The following is a 16,880-nucleotide window of genomic DNA, read 5'->3' as shown; positions in this document are numbered from 1 at the left end:
GAGTCATCAGCAAAGTTACCCATTGGCTTTGGTCCTCTGGCTTGAATACAGTGAGGGTAAAACTTCCCAGCCTCCCAGCCATAGGGGGTGTCCATGGTCACCAAACTCAGCTGCTTGGAAAACAGGGACAGAAGGTGCTCCTGTTCCATGGGCAGCTGATCTTGCCCATTTTTTTATATCGAGGCAGGTTTCTGGAAACAGGTGGGGATGAATCAGATTCTTCCCAGCGTGACAGCTGGCTGAAATTAGCCCTCTGGTAGAGGACAGGGAAGAAGAAAATTTTGATGGAGGGAAGAATGGAGGTGATGGAAAGGCAGCTTCCCTGAAGTCAATACTGTGTGGCTTCTTTTTGAAAACTAGGTGTAGTGCCCTGGGGGTCTCAGGCTGGAGGTGTATTCAAAATGAACCCAGCAAGCTTATTTTTTCTGTATCAGGTTTGCAGGCATTCCATGGGGCTGTGTGCCCTTGGGAGATCAAGTTCAATCATTAACTTGAATCAAGATGCAGGAAATAGAAGCTCTGCTTATCAAGGGTATGTAAGACAAAGCCATTACATTCCAGAAACTGATATAATGTATGAATTCAAAGGCATTTTTAAAATAATAGATAAATGTTGAGGAAACACACTGGCAAACACTTTGTAGTTACAACTGAGGATCAAGAGATCACCAGGGTTTGGTGCTGGATTTGAGGTAAGCTTTGGAGAAATGCTTGGTCCAGGGGTCCTGGGGATGCCTCCAGGCAGGGTGCATGGCACCACATAACCCTGGGGGGTGCAGGGGCACCCTTGGCACTGTACAGTAACAGGCAGTCAATAGAAACGATGGAAATGAGCGAAACGGACTAGATTTCACGCAACAGGGCAAAGTGAGGCTGTGCCCAGACCTGGAGGGGGAGCTCCTGGGAGGGGCGACTGAATTCCAGCCAATTATTGCCTAGGCTGCGAGGAAAGCTGGGAAACTGACTTTTTGGTGCAATATCTCCCAATTTAAAACCACTGAGAGGCCAAACAAAGCACATCTTCAGAGAGCATGTGGCCCAGAAGCTGCCCATCTGTACCCTCTGCTCAGAGGAGAGAGTTTGCCTGGATTTTCGGGGTTGTGTCAGTCAGCAATGTACCCAGAGCCACCGCTGGAAACGCAGTGGGCGGGGTCAACTGGTCTGCAGCCCCGCCCCGCCTCCCACCTCCTCGTCCCAGGGACCCAGCAAAAGTGGAGAGAACAGAGCGGGTAAGGAGGACCCTGAATGCTGGGCTAAGGAATTTGGGGCTCCTTGTGTAGACTGACCCTTGTCAGGGACCTCTTAGGATTTTCTCGAAACAGATTTTATTAATTTAGTGAGAATCTATAGTGGCAAATATATCGGACTGATGCTTAAAATATGTTGCTAACGAAGGGCTGTATATACAGATTTGAATTGGCTGTTCCCTATTGGAGATTGACCATAGAAGCAGCTGTAGATCACCGCGTGCCAGGCACCGTTACACACGCCAGCTTCGTCACAGCCAGACAGCGAAGGCAGCCACTCAACTCCATTATACAGCAAAGAGGTCAGAGGCGTTATTAAAGTCTTTACTAAAGACTTGCTAGAAGCCACACTGTTAAGGGTGTGACTGGTGTTTGAATATATGTAATTGTCTAAAGTCTGAATTTTTCTACTGCACTAGTTCACCCTGTATTCTATGATAATAGCAACTTAAGGAACCACAATCGTAACTTACGTTACTGCGGAGATACAGAGATGTATAATTGTAAAGACCATTCTCAAAGAGCTTACTCTGTTGCACTGAAAAGGCATTCAGGTATTAAAAATTAAATTTTTGATGTCATCACTGAAAGGTTGAATAATTCCCACTCTGTGGATATATGAGATGAAATGCAAAAACCAAATTCCTTGCCCCACTCACAAGCATCAGTGGAAGTCAACACTTGTGACTTGTTTTCTCCCCAGTTTTTGTCCAAATATTCTTTTTCATGCACTTGAATGAAATAAGCCTGAAATTCTTTCGCATTGCACTGGAAATTACAGTAGAAACAAAAGAACTAGAAATATCAGTTTTCTCAATTTAATGGTGAGACTCTTGGGATCCAATTAAACAAATTTCAAGGAAAGAAGGTTCAGAAATTGATATTTCACTTGCGCCAAGTTTTGCTTAGCTGGGTAGAGAAAAATCAACTACAGCAGCAGTAGGTCACTGCCCTCCAGTGGCCAAATGAAAGTATTACACTATTTTTCCTTCAAAACATGAAACAGTGGAATTTTAAAGCCAAGATTTTATAAAAAATAATAATTCTATCCTTCCTATATCAAAAATAAACAAAAACACCTTAAAATATAACACAAGTGGATCAGTAAAAGTATAACTGGAAAGGCCATTTTTACAAGTTTTAGAGAAGGGGGAGATGCCATTTGGTATGCTAGTTGAAAAGATTTCAATCCCAGGCACTGCAAATTTGGATCTGATGATGAAGCAAGAGAGAACTCAAATTTGGGGAATTTATGGGGTGGTTAAGATGGTAAGTTAAGGGTCTTGCAAACACCAGAATGTGTTGACTGAGCTACTGGAGGTGTCGGTGTCCTGCCTGAGTCATCTAAAAAGTACAGTCCCTTCCAGGTAGTGGTTAGGATGACAGCATCTTGACTCGGATACTAGATGGGTGAGGGCAAGGGCAAGGTCATCAGTGTCTCCAGAATATTGGGGGCAAGACTCATAATTTCATCATGTGGAAATCCAGTCCACTCAGGACAAATGTGGGCAGTGGATGTGGCTTCATCAAAATTAGCCTTTCCCTTAAGAAAGAGCTTGCTTAAACACATGTACAATTGGTACCTTAAATTTATATTACCTGAATGAAATTAGATAATACATCTACCCACATTTCTAAAAATTTCAGAACATTTCTAAAAACTATATCCTGATGTATGTGTTCTGAAGCATTGATGGATGAAGTACGCTAATATTTGCAGCCTACTTTGAAATGCATCAAAAATCAGTTGCAATAATGAAAGGATAGAGGGGTTTATAGATGGATATATATGTGATAAAGAAAATGCATCAAAATTGGAATTGTGGAATCCAGATGATTGATATATGGGTGTTCTTTTTCAACATCTGTGTATGTTTGAAAATTTTTCTAATAAATCATGACAAAACTCTGATATTTTTAAGAGTTTACCAAAGTGAGTTAAAACAAAAGACAGCTTTAAGGAGCTGAATAAATTCATCTGTTGACTTCAGTTTTTGTCATCATATGTGTCATCATACAAAGAAATCATCAGCATTCACATGGTATCTCTTTGTTGAAGCTTTAGTGACAGCTGCAAGTTACAAGAATATGTGTAAATTTTTATTACAGTCTTTCTCCAGACTTTAAGGACTATGAGAGCATCTGATTTTTCTCATCATTATATCTCTATATTGCCCAGCATGGTGACTGATGCAGCATGTTAAAAAAAACTTCTATTAAATGAGTGCATGAAGACATCCACAGTTTGTTTCCTCCTCATGTATAATCAATAGATGTAGTATCAGTGACAAAATCCTGAAACTAAAGAACCATCTAAATGTTATGTTAAAAAATATTTTTCAATGAATGAATCAATGGGTGAAAAATATGAAGATGCTGCTCTTTCTGTGTCTGTGGCTAGAGAATCTGCATTTAGTTCATAATTGCAACAGCTTATTTAGAAAGAGATTAAAGGGTAACAGGGCACAGCTCTGCTGACTATTTTGTGTTGCATATGTTACCATTCCTACCAGCTTTAATTTGTTGGAAATATTTTGATACAGTCTCCAAAGAAATCAGCAGAAATGAATTCTTTGAGTTAGGCAGAAATCAAGGATTCCTCCTTTAAAGAAAACATGGGCCAAACACCCTTCACATTCATCTTTTGGAAATGTATCTTTTATATTAACTGAGCAAATCATTTGTCAAAGACTATCATCAATCACTCACAAAACAGATTCTGGACAATTCCCCAAGGAGAGTTTCTCCTGTAGCTCTTCCCAGGTTCCTGAGATTGAACTGACATTTTAGAGTGGACGGAATTAATGGTTATTCAATTCCATGTGGGGAGAGCCAGGTGCTTGTGAGAGACAGATGCAGGGCTCCAGAGCATTGGTTCTCAATGTGTGGTCCCTGGACCAGCAGCATTAGCATCACTACAAACTTGTTAGAAATGCCAATTCTTGGTCCACCTCAGACTTACTGAAACAGAAATCCTGGGGTTGGGCCCAGCAATCTGTGCTTTTAGGAGTCATCCAGGTGATCCCGATACATACTAAAATCTGAGAGCTTTGCTATTCAAAATATGGTCCAGCCCAGCAGCGTGAGCATCACCTGGAATCTTGTCAGAAACACAGAATTTTGTGCCCTGCTCCAGACCGATTAAATCTGAATCTGTATTGAAACAAGATCCCTGAGTGATCCGTATGTACGTTAAAATTTGAGAAACCTTGCTGTAAAACAGAGTGAAAAACTTTGTCATTTAGTCATGCTTTTATAATCTCTATGGTATTGGTCATGGCATGGATTCTGGATTCATCGCTGTTTTAGGCAGAAGAAACCAAAGCCCCTCATTAGAATCCATTGAAATTTTAAAAATTGTTATGGAGGAGGTTTGTAACAGCAGTGGAATTGAACTGTTCATTGAGTAGTTTTAACTCAAGTGGATATATGGTCTTCTCTTGAGATCTCATTTAAAAAGACCCTGGTTCCTCCATTTATTGGCCATTGATACTAAGCAAGTCACTCTATCATTATAAGCAACTGTTCCCTCTTCTAAAAATGGGGACCATATGTTTGTCCTAGTTAAGGCTCAGTTTTACCCAGGGTATCCAATCAAAGTGCCTTGTAAACTCCAAAACTCTGTAGAAATGAAAGGGACAGGGTCATTATCTAAAGGCCATTACCTAAAAGGCAAACTTTCTCTTCCTACTTTATTGGATGCTTTAAAGTTCATGTATGGTGAGAAACTATTGTTTCTGTAAGTTGGTATGTTTTTCCTTTCCTTTCAAATTTTTATTTTAGATCACAGCACATATGTATTTTACTTAAACCTGGAATACTACACTTCTGAGTCTTTGCAGAAAATAAATTCATGTGACTCCATACAAATTTTCTTAAAAATGACATGACATTACTTCTGTGATGTATGTGGCATATTTTTATACACATGCAAGTGAAAAGTTAGAATGAAATGGGCCTTGCTCTATAATTTAAAAATATTAAAAGAGAAAATTTCTTAATATTTTTTTTATCAAACTATGGGACTATCACCATCATTATCAAGAAACATTTATTTAGTGTATGTATTTTTCTAAGTACAGACTTTTTTTGAGATATAATTGACATATAACATTATATTAGTTTCAGATGTACAATATAATGACTCCATATTTGTATATATTATGAAATGATCACCACAAATAAGTCTAGTTAACATCCATCACAACACATAGTTACAAACTTTTTCTTGTGTTGAGAACTTTTAAGACCTACTCTATTGGAAACTTTCAAGTATACACACGGTATTATTAACTATAGTCACCATGCTGTACATTACACCCCCAGGACTTAGAGCTTTTTATAAGCCAAAGCATAACCCCTCCCACCTCCCCAACTACCTCTATTATCTGTTTCTCTTTTATGTAAGTTGGTATTTTGTTAAATCATTATTTGAGGAGGAAGAGAACCCAAAATGACCACTAAACCTCATCTTTGATTTTAGTGCCAAGTTCTTGGACAGTGGGTAAAGCGTCAAGCTCCCATCTGGGAAAATTTAAATGACACCCAAGGCCTTATTAAGTTTAAACACTAACTTTATGAGAGCACCACCTTGGATTTTTTTTGCTGTTGGATTATCCTACTGGTAAAATTCATACCATACCATAGGATCTTTTTCTTTTTAAATAATCAATCCCATTGAAGATGCCCACAATGCCATACACAGAATTAGGAAATTAATTATTTTAGATAAATTTCAGCTCACTTATAAGAGCATATGAATCTGACAACTTAAAAAAATAAGCCTCTTGGAATAAATGAAATTTGAATACTACCGAACAGCTTTCTCTTTTCAATATCAAAAGGATGTGAAGACCACTCACATACCTTCACTTGTATCATGAACACACAGGTGATAAAGGGCCAGTAGGCAGTGTACAAACTAGCTGAATAGATCCCACATATATAAACCTAACTTACTGAAGAACAAGTTCTAAAAATACCCAGTGATTTAAAGGGAGAAATCTTGACATTTGATTCAACAGAAAATTCAATTCAAAGGATTATTATTTAAAGTAAAGGTCTTATATTCTGTGGTCAGTCATCCAGGTGACCTGCTACAGAGGACAGAAAGATGAAAAAGGGCTAGTCCTTATTAAAGGTTAGTAGAAAATTACAGTTTTGTTATTGAGGTAGTGCGATGTGGTGTAGTGTAGACCCTTGCTACTCAAGGTGTGGACAATGGAAGTGTTACCCCATCACCTGGGCCTGGTCAGAGATGCTGAGCCTCAGGCCCTAGTCCAGACCCATGTTATCAGATGGGATCAGCTGTTATTATGATGCCTTGGTCTGCACATTAAACTTCTAGAAGTGTTGGTGTGAAACATGAGTTCTGGAGCTAGATTGCTTGGATTTCAACCCCAGCTCTGCTCCTTAGTAGTTGTGTGGCACTGGACAAGGAACAGAATCTCTCAGTGCCTCAGTTTCTTCATCTGTTAAATGGCAATAAAAATACTTGTTAAGAAATATGGATGTTTTAGGACTTAACGTGTTAATAAACATTAAAAGGCTCAGAATGGTGCCAGGTACGTTGTAAGCACTCAGTAAAATGTTTCTGCACTCCTTGATGTGCTAAAAACAAGTTATGTTCAAATATTGCATTTGGAATATCACATAATATTTTGCAGTCAGTACATTGGATATTTACTTTATTCTCTTTAGAGGTGTATTTTAAAAATAGAAAATAAAAATATTACTGATGTCTCATTAGTCATCTCTATTAACCACATTAAACTATTAGGGCTGTGGAACATTTTTTTTAAATTAAGAACTTTTGTAAAGAAAAAAAATATATACATAGAAAACATGCTGGAAGGACATACACCAAAAGTGTTAACACTATCTGCAAGATTACTGAGAGGCCTTTATGTTTCTTTGTTTTTAAACAATATTTTATTTAGAGAAATAACTGTAAATATTATAAAGCCTTTGTTATGATTCAGATTAGGCAACCTTCTATGACTTTACTAACACACCATCCTGAATTGTGACTTTAAAAGAGACAAAATAAATCCAGCAACTCAAATCTCTGTTATCCCTTAACTTCCAATTATATACTGTAATTATATACATATTTGTAATTCTATCTATCTATCATCTATCTATCTATCTATCTATCTATCATCTATCATCTATCATTTCACATGATCTGAAAAAATGTCTGCTGTTCAAAGCATGGGGGAATTTTCAACTTCCCTACTTATTTGGTTTGCAAAGTACTCTATGAAGATAACTTATTAGACTGTTTCAATTCTGGGAATATTTTGTAGTCCAACAAAGTCTTTCATTTTCAAATAGAAATGACCTTTATAACTACCAAGTTAAAAGGATTATACTAAAAAAGTCTTTGCTGCTAAAATAGTGTCTCCAGTGCCTACCATGTCCTAGATAGAATTTTCTTTTGAGAAAACCACAGTTACTTATTTTCAGTGGCCTCATTCAAACAAACTGACATTATTACAAGACAAGATAAAGGGCATACTGGTGTTCAAAGGTGTGAAATGACTTTCCTCTCCCAGCATTACATGGTAGGGCAAATTATTTTTTTTCTCAAGCTTTAAAAATGAGATCAGGGCTTCCCTGGTGGCGCAGTGGTTGAGAGTCCGCCTGCTGATGCAGGCGACACGGGTTCGTGCCCCAGTCCGGGAAGATCCCACATGACGCGGAGCGGCTAGGCCTGTGAGCCATGGCCGCTGAGCCTGCACGTCCGGAGCCTGTGCGTCCGGAGCCTGTGCTCCACAACGGGAGAGGCCACAACAGTGAGAGGTCCGCGTACCGCAAAAAAAAAAAAAAGAGATCAGTTAAGGGTTTAGACATTTCAAAGCAAAAAATTGTATTTTCTCTATTGCCATATGGAATCTATGTGATTCAGTGCCTCTAAAATTATTTCTAAAATTGAAAATGTTCAAATATTCTTTGAGTGTAATCAGCATTACTGAAAATCCTTATGATCATCATTTTTAGAGGAGAAACTAAAATAATGTTAACCTAAAATTCTACTTCTGTATTTTTATAACCATTAGTATTACATTCTCCCCAAATAGCTTTTAAAAAAAAAAAATTGAATTATAGTTGATTTACAATGTTGTGTTAGTTCTAGGTGTACAGCAAAGTGATTCAGTTATACATATATATGTATATGTGTGTATATATATATATATATATATATATATATATATATATTCTTTTTCAGATTCTTTTCCATTATAGGTTGTTACAAGATATTGAATTCTCTGGGCTATACAGTAGGTCCTTGTTGATTATCTATTTTGTATATAATAGTGTGTATCTGTTAATCCCACACTCCTAATTTGGAAGTAAATTCATGTCTACCATTAGGCATAATTATCCAGCAGTGTAAAATTTCCCTATGATACTGCATACAGCAGAAAGCATTATTTATAAAACTTTCCAGTCTAAATTTCATCACAGAGGATGATATGTATTTATTGGTTCTATAGGATATGATGCCTGCAGCATAAATAAGAGCCCAGAAAATTTTACTCTGATGTTAAATATTTTTCTTTTTTACATTTCATTTTCTCTCATGTTCAATTAACTCAACATCTTAGATCAAAAATTTCTAAAATTCTATACAAAAAACAAGGAAATAATCATAAATGTGCTCAGAAACATATTTATGTGATGTTCACTGAAGATCTGTTTAAAATAGTGAAGCATTCAAAATATCCAACAATAGGAGATTGGAAAAATAAATTATGTACATATGTATGATAGAAGATTATGAAGTTATTAGAAGAATATTTTAAGACATGCAAAATGTTTGCATTAAGTGAAAATAAAAGGTTAAAACACAGATTGTGAATATTATCCCATTTTATGAAAAAGTACTAATTGTGCATAAAAAGATGAGCTACATATATACCCCATAGTTACAGTGTTATCTCTAGGTGGCTTGGGTGTTTGGATTATAGGTGAATTATTTGGGATTTTCTTTTCTCATTTTTATTTTAAATTTTTTTCTATGATAAGTCTAGGTTTCTTTATTCTTTTGGAATAAGAAAAAGATGATTTAATAAATAATGTCAATTTTAACTGACTTGCTATTAGTTATACTTAGCCAAACAATTTTCAAGTTTTTTTTTCTATACTGATAACTCTCCATTTTTCTCATGGTTCCCTGAATTTATCCTCTGAACATTCAAATGAAATATGAAAATAGCTAGTTTCTATCACTATTTATAATATTGCTGTCATCTCCAATAATCATTAAATTCTATTTCAGTCTACACAGAGACTTCATATTTTTAAACTTACTTCTAATATTTCTAGAACCTTCCTTAATTATTCTTTGCAAAATGACATCTAATTTAGAATAATACACCAATTATTTTGGGAATATGTATTATAATACATAAATATACAGTAATAATAGTAATGACTTCATGGCTCACACTACACACCAGGCACTGTGTTAAGTACCTTATGTATTGTAAGAAATCACAAAAGCACTTTGAAAACCCTGTACTTTAAATTAAAGACAAAAGAAAACACCAAATAACTTGATCATCATCCTCTTTTTTAAGTGCCTTATTCACCTTTAATCAACAAGAAATTATCTAGAAACTTTCCCCTGAAACAGCAAGATGTGTACTGTTTAATGTGGTCACAAAATAAGATGCTGGTGGTGGCCACAGAATGCCAAAAGAGAATGAAATACGAAAAATTCAGGGTATCATATAGATGTTTTGGGAGATGAGGCTGAACTCCATCAAAGTGGTTTTCCAATGTGCTCTTTTCTTCTCCTGAGGGGTGACGTTATGTAGGCAAAGCCAGCAACGAGATGTGGTAATCATGCTTCACGCTGTGCCCAAAACTAGAACACCCTCTCACCTCTTTCTTTACTTCTTCTTCATCTTCCAGCGTCAAAGCTGCCAGTTGTTTAGCTCTCTGCTCCATCAGATTCACATATCGGATTGGATTTGACAAAGCTTCAATCACATCTAAATAGGGAAGAGACATTTTAGATCCAAGGTCCTGGAGATATTGATTATCCACCATCCATCCATCAATCCATCCATCCATTCAATCACCCATCTATCCATGCATTTGTTCATCATCTATTTACTTACCTATCCATTTACTGATTCACCACCCATCTTCCATCCTTCCACATACCCATATGACTATCTACTTATCCATCCAACATTTTGGAAATAGACAAGAGTGAGGACCCTTTGCTGAACACTCAGGAAGAGAGAACTCAAAGGAGGTCATCTCTGAGAGCCAAACTGGACAAGCTCCAACTCAGGATGCCTCAATACTCCAAATTTTATAGTTTATTTTTGAGTGTTTCATGCATTCCAGCAAGGCCCACACACCTGTCTTATTTGGGCCAAATGGTGTTTCATAATGGAGACATTTCACATAAGAAGACTGCTTTCCAAACTGTTGAAAAACTCAATGACTTGGCAATATGGGTCTGATTTGCACATGATACTGTCTAGCTGGAGTGAGTTATGGCTGCCATCTTTGGATGGGGCATGTGCTCCAAGATTACCAGAGTCTCCACCACTCCCCAGTATCTTGCACTCAGGCCACTTGACAGTATAAGCATTTAAATTTATGATTCCTGGTTGACATCATCCTAAGTTAATTCCTCTAATTTAGGATTTCACCTATGGAAAGGATCAGGGTTCTAAAACTGGCTGAAGGCAAATTCATTGCACAGGCCTAGATAGACTGTATAGTATCAGGTAGCACTGGTTAGAAAGTATTGGGCCCATGAGAATATTATTACCCAATGGATACAAATGGTCAAAACTTTATGGGTACTTAAATTAAACTAAAATTTATTCACAAAGGCTTGATCAATTTACCTCTAAACATGCATACAAACATAGAGGTAATTCTGAGGCCAGCATCTCCTGCCTTTGTTTGGTCCATTTTGCTTTCCACTAAGTCACAAAAATATGGATGACCCCAGATGGAAATATCCTTTTGAGTTAGGTTGTTTACCTGCATATGTATCTGGAACATAGTCCTTCACCTCTATGTAGACAAAGAGAGCTGGCAGCATCAGAGGCTGGTTCCTCTCATTCCTCAGACAGATGTAGTGATAGCCTGGAGGGTGACATCATACTGTGCATCATATTTTCTTGTAACACAGGAACATCTATTTGACATGTGTGTTTATTTTAGGTGACTTTGGGTGACAAACAACTCACTTCTTTCTCATTTTAATCATATGGTTTTGAGTGGTAAGGTACTATTTTTCTCATCAGACAGGGAAACAATGTTGATGCTGATTTTTTTTTCCTTTCACTATGTTTATCCCCACAAGAGAGAATTTGAAACCATATGTCATACATTGAATTATTGGTCCAAATTTATCCCTTGTATATGATTTCTTGACTTGGGGCTTAGCCTGCTTTGGACAATGGGATGTTAGTGATGTAGTACAAGCAGAGGCTTAAAATGCACTTGCAGAAACAGGTGTGCCCTTATGCATTCCACTGGGCTGCCATGAGATGTCTGTGGGCGCCACTGCTCCTTCAGCTGGGGCCCCTGAATGAGCAGTTGTGGGAAGACCTAAGCCCAGCCCAGCCCACAGCCTAAAGCACAGCTACATGGCTGAGATTTGCCAAACCCTGCCACCCCACAGGCCTGTGAGCATGAAGATAAAACACTTGTTATAAGCCTTTGAATTTTCAGATAGTTTGTAACACATAATTAACTGGCAAGAGTTGACTTGCCTACTGATCATAGCATGTCACAAAAACATAAAACTGCCAGATTTAAATACATAAATTTATAGTCCTTTTCACATAACAAAGCAACAAATAGCTTCCTAGATCATTCTTTCTTTTTTTTTTTTTTTGTGGTACGCGGGCCTCTCACTGTTGTGGCCTCTCCCGTTGTGGAGCACAGGCTTGGGACACGCAGGCTCAGTGGCCATGGCTCACGGGCCCAACCACTCCACGGCATGTGGGATCTTCCCAGACCGGGGCACGAACCCGTGTCCCCTGCATCAGCAGGCAGACTCTCAACCACTGCGCCACCAGGGAAGCCCCTTAGATCATTCTTTAACAATCATGTAAGGAAGTTATGGTTTTCTCGACAACTTTGATAAAAAGTTTCTAACCACGCTATCCATACCTGGTCGAATTGCTTGTACTGGCAAGATTCGGTGACCAATAAATTTACCTCCTTCTTCATAAACTGCTATCCTCAAACAGGCCAGAGAAGGAAGAACTACCTATAGGACATTAACAATACATGTGGTTACAAGTAGGAGCAACTGCAAGAAAGAATTAGAAAGGTATTATTTTAACTGGCCCCACTTTTCCAAATCCAAGAAGTTTCTACTGAGCAAATTGATAAAAAGTTAAGTTGTTGGTCTATAATTTGGATTTTCCAAAAGAGAAGGATTACCAGAGATATGGCTTCATCTATGTTTCCTCACCTTGTCCAAATGAGGAATCTGTTCAACAAATAGACCATTTTCTTTTGACATGAACATTCTCAAGGTAGAAATGACAAAAGTTCTATATTTAGATACCAAGAGTTGGTGGTTTTATCACTGTTTGAGCATTCACTATTATATATATATATTTTTTATTTTAATCTCATCTGTATGTGAGTCCCATGAATATGCAAGCCGGATAGATGGGGTCTCAAGGAGCAGGGATAATTGGCCCCTTATACTTGATATTCCAGGCCACTGTTCTCTTCTGGTTCAGTTTTCCTCTCCAACAATCTTGTGAGGGATTTAGGTCACAGCAAATGTCATGGGCATTATCCATTAGAACAAGATCAAAGGGAAGAAGGAGTGCATTTTAAAGTCTAGTGTATGGTGCGATTACTTGATGATACTATTAACTTTCCTCTGTGTTTTGCAACCTCTCTGGAGAGGGCTTTGCAAACACCCCATGCCTCATTAGCCTCGGGCCAAAGCAACCCTGGGTTTATCACATGGTGGGAGGTATGCAGCTGGTGCCTACTACTCTGTAGCCTTCTCCATCTTTGGGAATGGAGAGATACAGGGGCTCTCTAAAAGTAAGGTTAGGAGGGGCATTTGTAGACCCAAATCATCCAGATGGAGCCTCTGGAGCAGATACCATTTTGCCCACCAGCATTTATTCTCTCTCACTATTATATTTTAAAAGCAAATTACTTTTATACTTTGGAGCAAAAGCAAAAATTAAAAAGTAGCTTTCAAGGATAACTTTCAGAATGGGATTGATTTATATATTTGTAAATTTCCAAGTTAGCCAAAAGTATTGCTCACTTTTTCCCCCCAATGTAAAACATATGGAGTACACATATCCCATGTCAAGAACATGAGGCAAATTGTATCCTTAAATATTTATTTCTTTGGTAACATAAACAAACTAACATTTATTGATTTTCCAGTGTGTTCGATATTTTCTAAATGTTTTCAGTGTATTAGGGAATACTTATAATAACTCTATGAAGCAGACAGTATTATTAAATCCAATTAGCATATTAAAAAATACTCTGAAGTACAGAGACCTCTACCATAGATATTCTCTCCACAAAAGACTGCCTTTGTAGATATTTTGGCCAGATAAAAGCAAAGGGTATGGTAAGTATCCACTCTACTTTCTACTGGACTTAGCATCTTCCTTTGTGTGTGAAAAAGATTTGCTTTCTGGTGAAGGCAGAGGGAAAGCCCAGTTGAATATAAAAGATTATAACTCTATCAGACAGACTCCAGACAAGCTACAAAGACCAGCGCCAGTGGCTGGAGATTCTAGGGAGTTTAATTAATATACTTTTTAAAGGAAATGTGGACTTCCTTTCTCTCGGCTACCATACTATTCCCTACTTCCCACTCTACTTCATTTGAATTATAGTGAAAACATATCATTTATCACTTGTATTATGAGAGGCTATGAGTTAAATTTATATCTTATTCTGGCCTTCCAAATGAGGTATTCTAGAATTAATTGATTTACAATGCAATTATGAAAAATCCAAAAAAAGTGACTCATGGAAATCTTGAATAGTTTTTAAGATAGCTTTGAAAATGCGATTGCATTATTAATGTGTAAATTCTCAAATGAAGCAACAAATGATTCCTCATTTTATTTTTTTCCCCAGTGTAAAACACCTAGAAGATGCAGTAACATGTCATGTTAAGGACACTAGACCGACCTTTTTGAACACAATGGGTTCTTCTTCCCAGACAGGATTTACAGCATTTCCTTGTGATGTCTTTGTCTTAAATGCCTTCCTCCGTGTGTCCACAGGCAAACCAAACATATCCACTTCCACATAAGTCCCGACTTTCTTATCAGAGAGAAACTGACCTGAAATAATCTAGAAAATAATAAAAAAGGAACTCTTGATAAATGAATAACGATGATATAAGAGAATACTTTAGGGAGGTACAAATGTTGATGCTGAATGTTGAACCATAATCCAAATAAAATAGAAACCAGAGTACAAATATGATTTATTTTTCAGTTAAGGAATTTGTAGAGGAATACTGAAAATGCTGAGGTTAGAAGTCAATTAATAAGACAAAGTTTTATAGGAGGAAATAAATGAATAAGTATCAAAAGTTTGATGAGATTATGCCTTTACATTTGAGAGATACATCTATTAAATGTTAAAGATTGATCTGTAGAGCCTTTATCTGAATATAAATGTTTTTCTAATACTTAAAAATGTTTTAAGAGAAAAAAATTCTCATTTTAGCATGATTGTAAATGAAATTAAAAGGTCATTTAAGAGTACAAATTTAAAACATAACACACTAGAAAGTCTAGCATTTAAAAAACTTCCTCTTGTTCATGAAATTCACATTGAAAGAGTGGTTATAACATCATGCTATTCTAATTCTCAAAGCTGTTACACTTTAAATAAAAAGCCACAATGATGATAAAAAAAATACTGAAAACAAATAATGACCTTAAACCATTGCCCAATTTATCATCACTCCTAACCTCACCTGGTTAGCCATCCACACAGTTGTGGGTATCCTTTGCCTAGCTATAAAATTAGTGAATATTGTGGAGTTAAATGAGATTTTAAAATTACATGTTCATAAAATGTCTCCCACGTCTGCCTCTTTTTCTAACTGAATTTTCAGACTCTGAGGTGTCCTTTGCTTTAACAGAGAGGGGAGCAAGAAAGCAAGTGCTGATGGAGCAGAACCAGAGATCTGATCTGGATTGTCTTGTTGACAAACCTTCACTTTCTGAGCTATGGCTGGTGAAAGCAGACAAAATTACCAAGATTGTGGCTGGGCCAGAAATGAGACAAGTGGTGGCCTGAGGATGGCCATCAGAGGCTGAGTGAGGCCAAAGGCAGCTATATGCTGATGTGGTCAGAGATGCCATACAAGATAGAGAGAAAGCCATGAGGAAGAGGCTGTCTGGATTTACCCTGGGACAGCTCATTTCTCCTGAATGTTCTCTTTGCCTGGGTGCATGAGACCTGCAGGCAACAATCTCTTTGCTTAATTTCAGGTTCTTCTTAAGAACAACTTAGCTGACATTTTACAACACGTTTGAAACTTCCAAGTTAAGCGAGTCACATTGGGAATTCAGATGCATCAAAGATGTTGTGTACTTAAGATTTTAATTAAAGCAGAGTTCTTAACTAAATTAATGACACTGAGCTTCAATGTTCTCATCAGTAAAATAGGATGATGGAACATCACTGGAGCTCACAAGTCCATCTTGACACGATAAAGTCTATGTCAGGGGTTCAAAACAAAGGTAGTACTAGGCGGAAGTGAGCGACATCCTGGCTCCAGATGTAATGTTGAAGGCAGGACTCAGCTTCAGGTCTCTGATGCATCATGGCCTGTCCATTCAGAGGACACTAACATCTCCAGAACACTGTCTCCATTCTGGACTCAAGCAGCAGTGTACACCTGCTTGGAACTCAACTGTTTCCCCTCAACTTCTCTATGTCATTGTTTATAATCCTGTCTCTATGTCATTGTTTATAATTGCTTACATTGTCATGGTGGAATTTTCAAGAAAAAATAAATATGCAAGCAAAAATATAAAACCAGATGAGCTGACAAATGAGGACAAAAGATTATTATTTTGTCAAAATATTTTTAAGTTGACCCAACTATAACTACAATTGACAAGGATTCTAAAAATAACATTTTATCAGTGTGTGATACTTAAGAGTTTATCTTAAACTTGACAGGAATTAAACATCCTCTGCTGAAAACAATTTCCTAAACTAAATATAATCTTGAAGCTCTGATTCTGCCAAGTTCACTCTGCAGATATACAGTGTGAAATAATTTCAAATGATATCACTGTGAGACACTACATTGCAATTTTATTTTTAATCGTTGGTGTAAATGACATAAATTTTAAAGTAAAATGGGCTCAGCAAGATTAGGGTAGATATAAATTAGTGAAATTGTGACAGAGCATTTTTTTTTTGCATAGTTCTTTATATGCCTTTAGTTTAGGGTCAATTGGAAAATTGCATTTATGCCCAATTAAAAAATGTTTCTTAGTGCTGCACTTATCCAGTTAAACAGAAAAGAAATGAAACTTTAAAATGTGAATGAAACTTAAATACAACAACCATGGGCTTATAGGATTCATGTTAAAAGCTCTTTATAAAAATGAT

The 16,880-nt window shown here is 37.0% G+C and overlaps 1 protein-coding gene across 2 annotated transcripts in view; it reads right to left on the bottom strand.

The window, feature by feature from the left end:
- The window catches only part of PLCB1 (phospholipase C beta 1), a 699,301-nt gene that overhangs the window by 104,925 nt on the left and 577,496 nt on the right, over positions 1-16,880 (bottom strand). For both annotated transcript variants that reach the window (XM_081257138.1, XM_081257139.1), the window contains exons 20-23: positions 14,427-14,591; positions 12,405-12,504; positions 11,265-11,369; positions 10,140-10,249 (exon numbers count right to left, since the gene is read on the bottom strand). In XM_081257138.1, the coding sequence (XP_081113264.1) occupies positions 10,140-10,249; positions 11,265-11,369; positions 12,405-12,504; positions 14,427-14,591 (480 nt within the window). The remainder of the gene's footprint in view (positions 1-10,139; positions 10,250-11,264; positions 11,370-12,404; positions 12,505-14,426; positions 14,592-16,880) is intronic.

The sequence above is a fragment of the Mesoplodon bidens genome, assembly GCF_964165515.1.
Source record: "Mesoplodon bidens genome assembly, chromosome: 15".
NCBI classification, from domain to species: domain Eukaryota; kingdom Metazoa; phylum Chordata; class Mammalia; order Artiodactyla; family Ziphiidae; genus Mesoplodon; species Mesoplodon bidens.
This window is presented reverse-complemented; position numbering and strand designations above follow the sequence as displayed.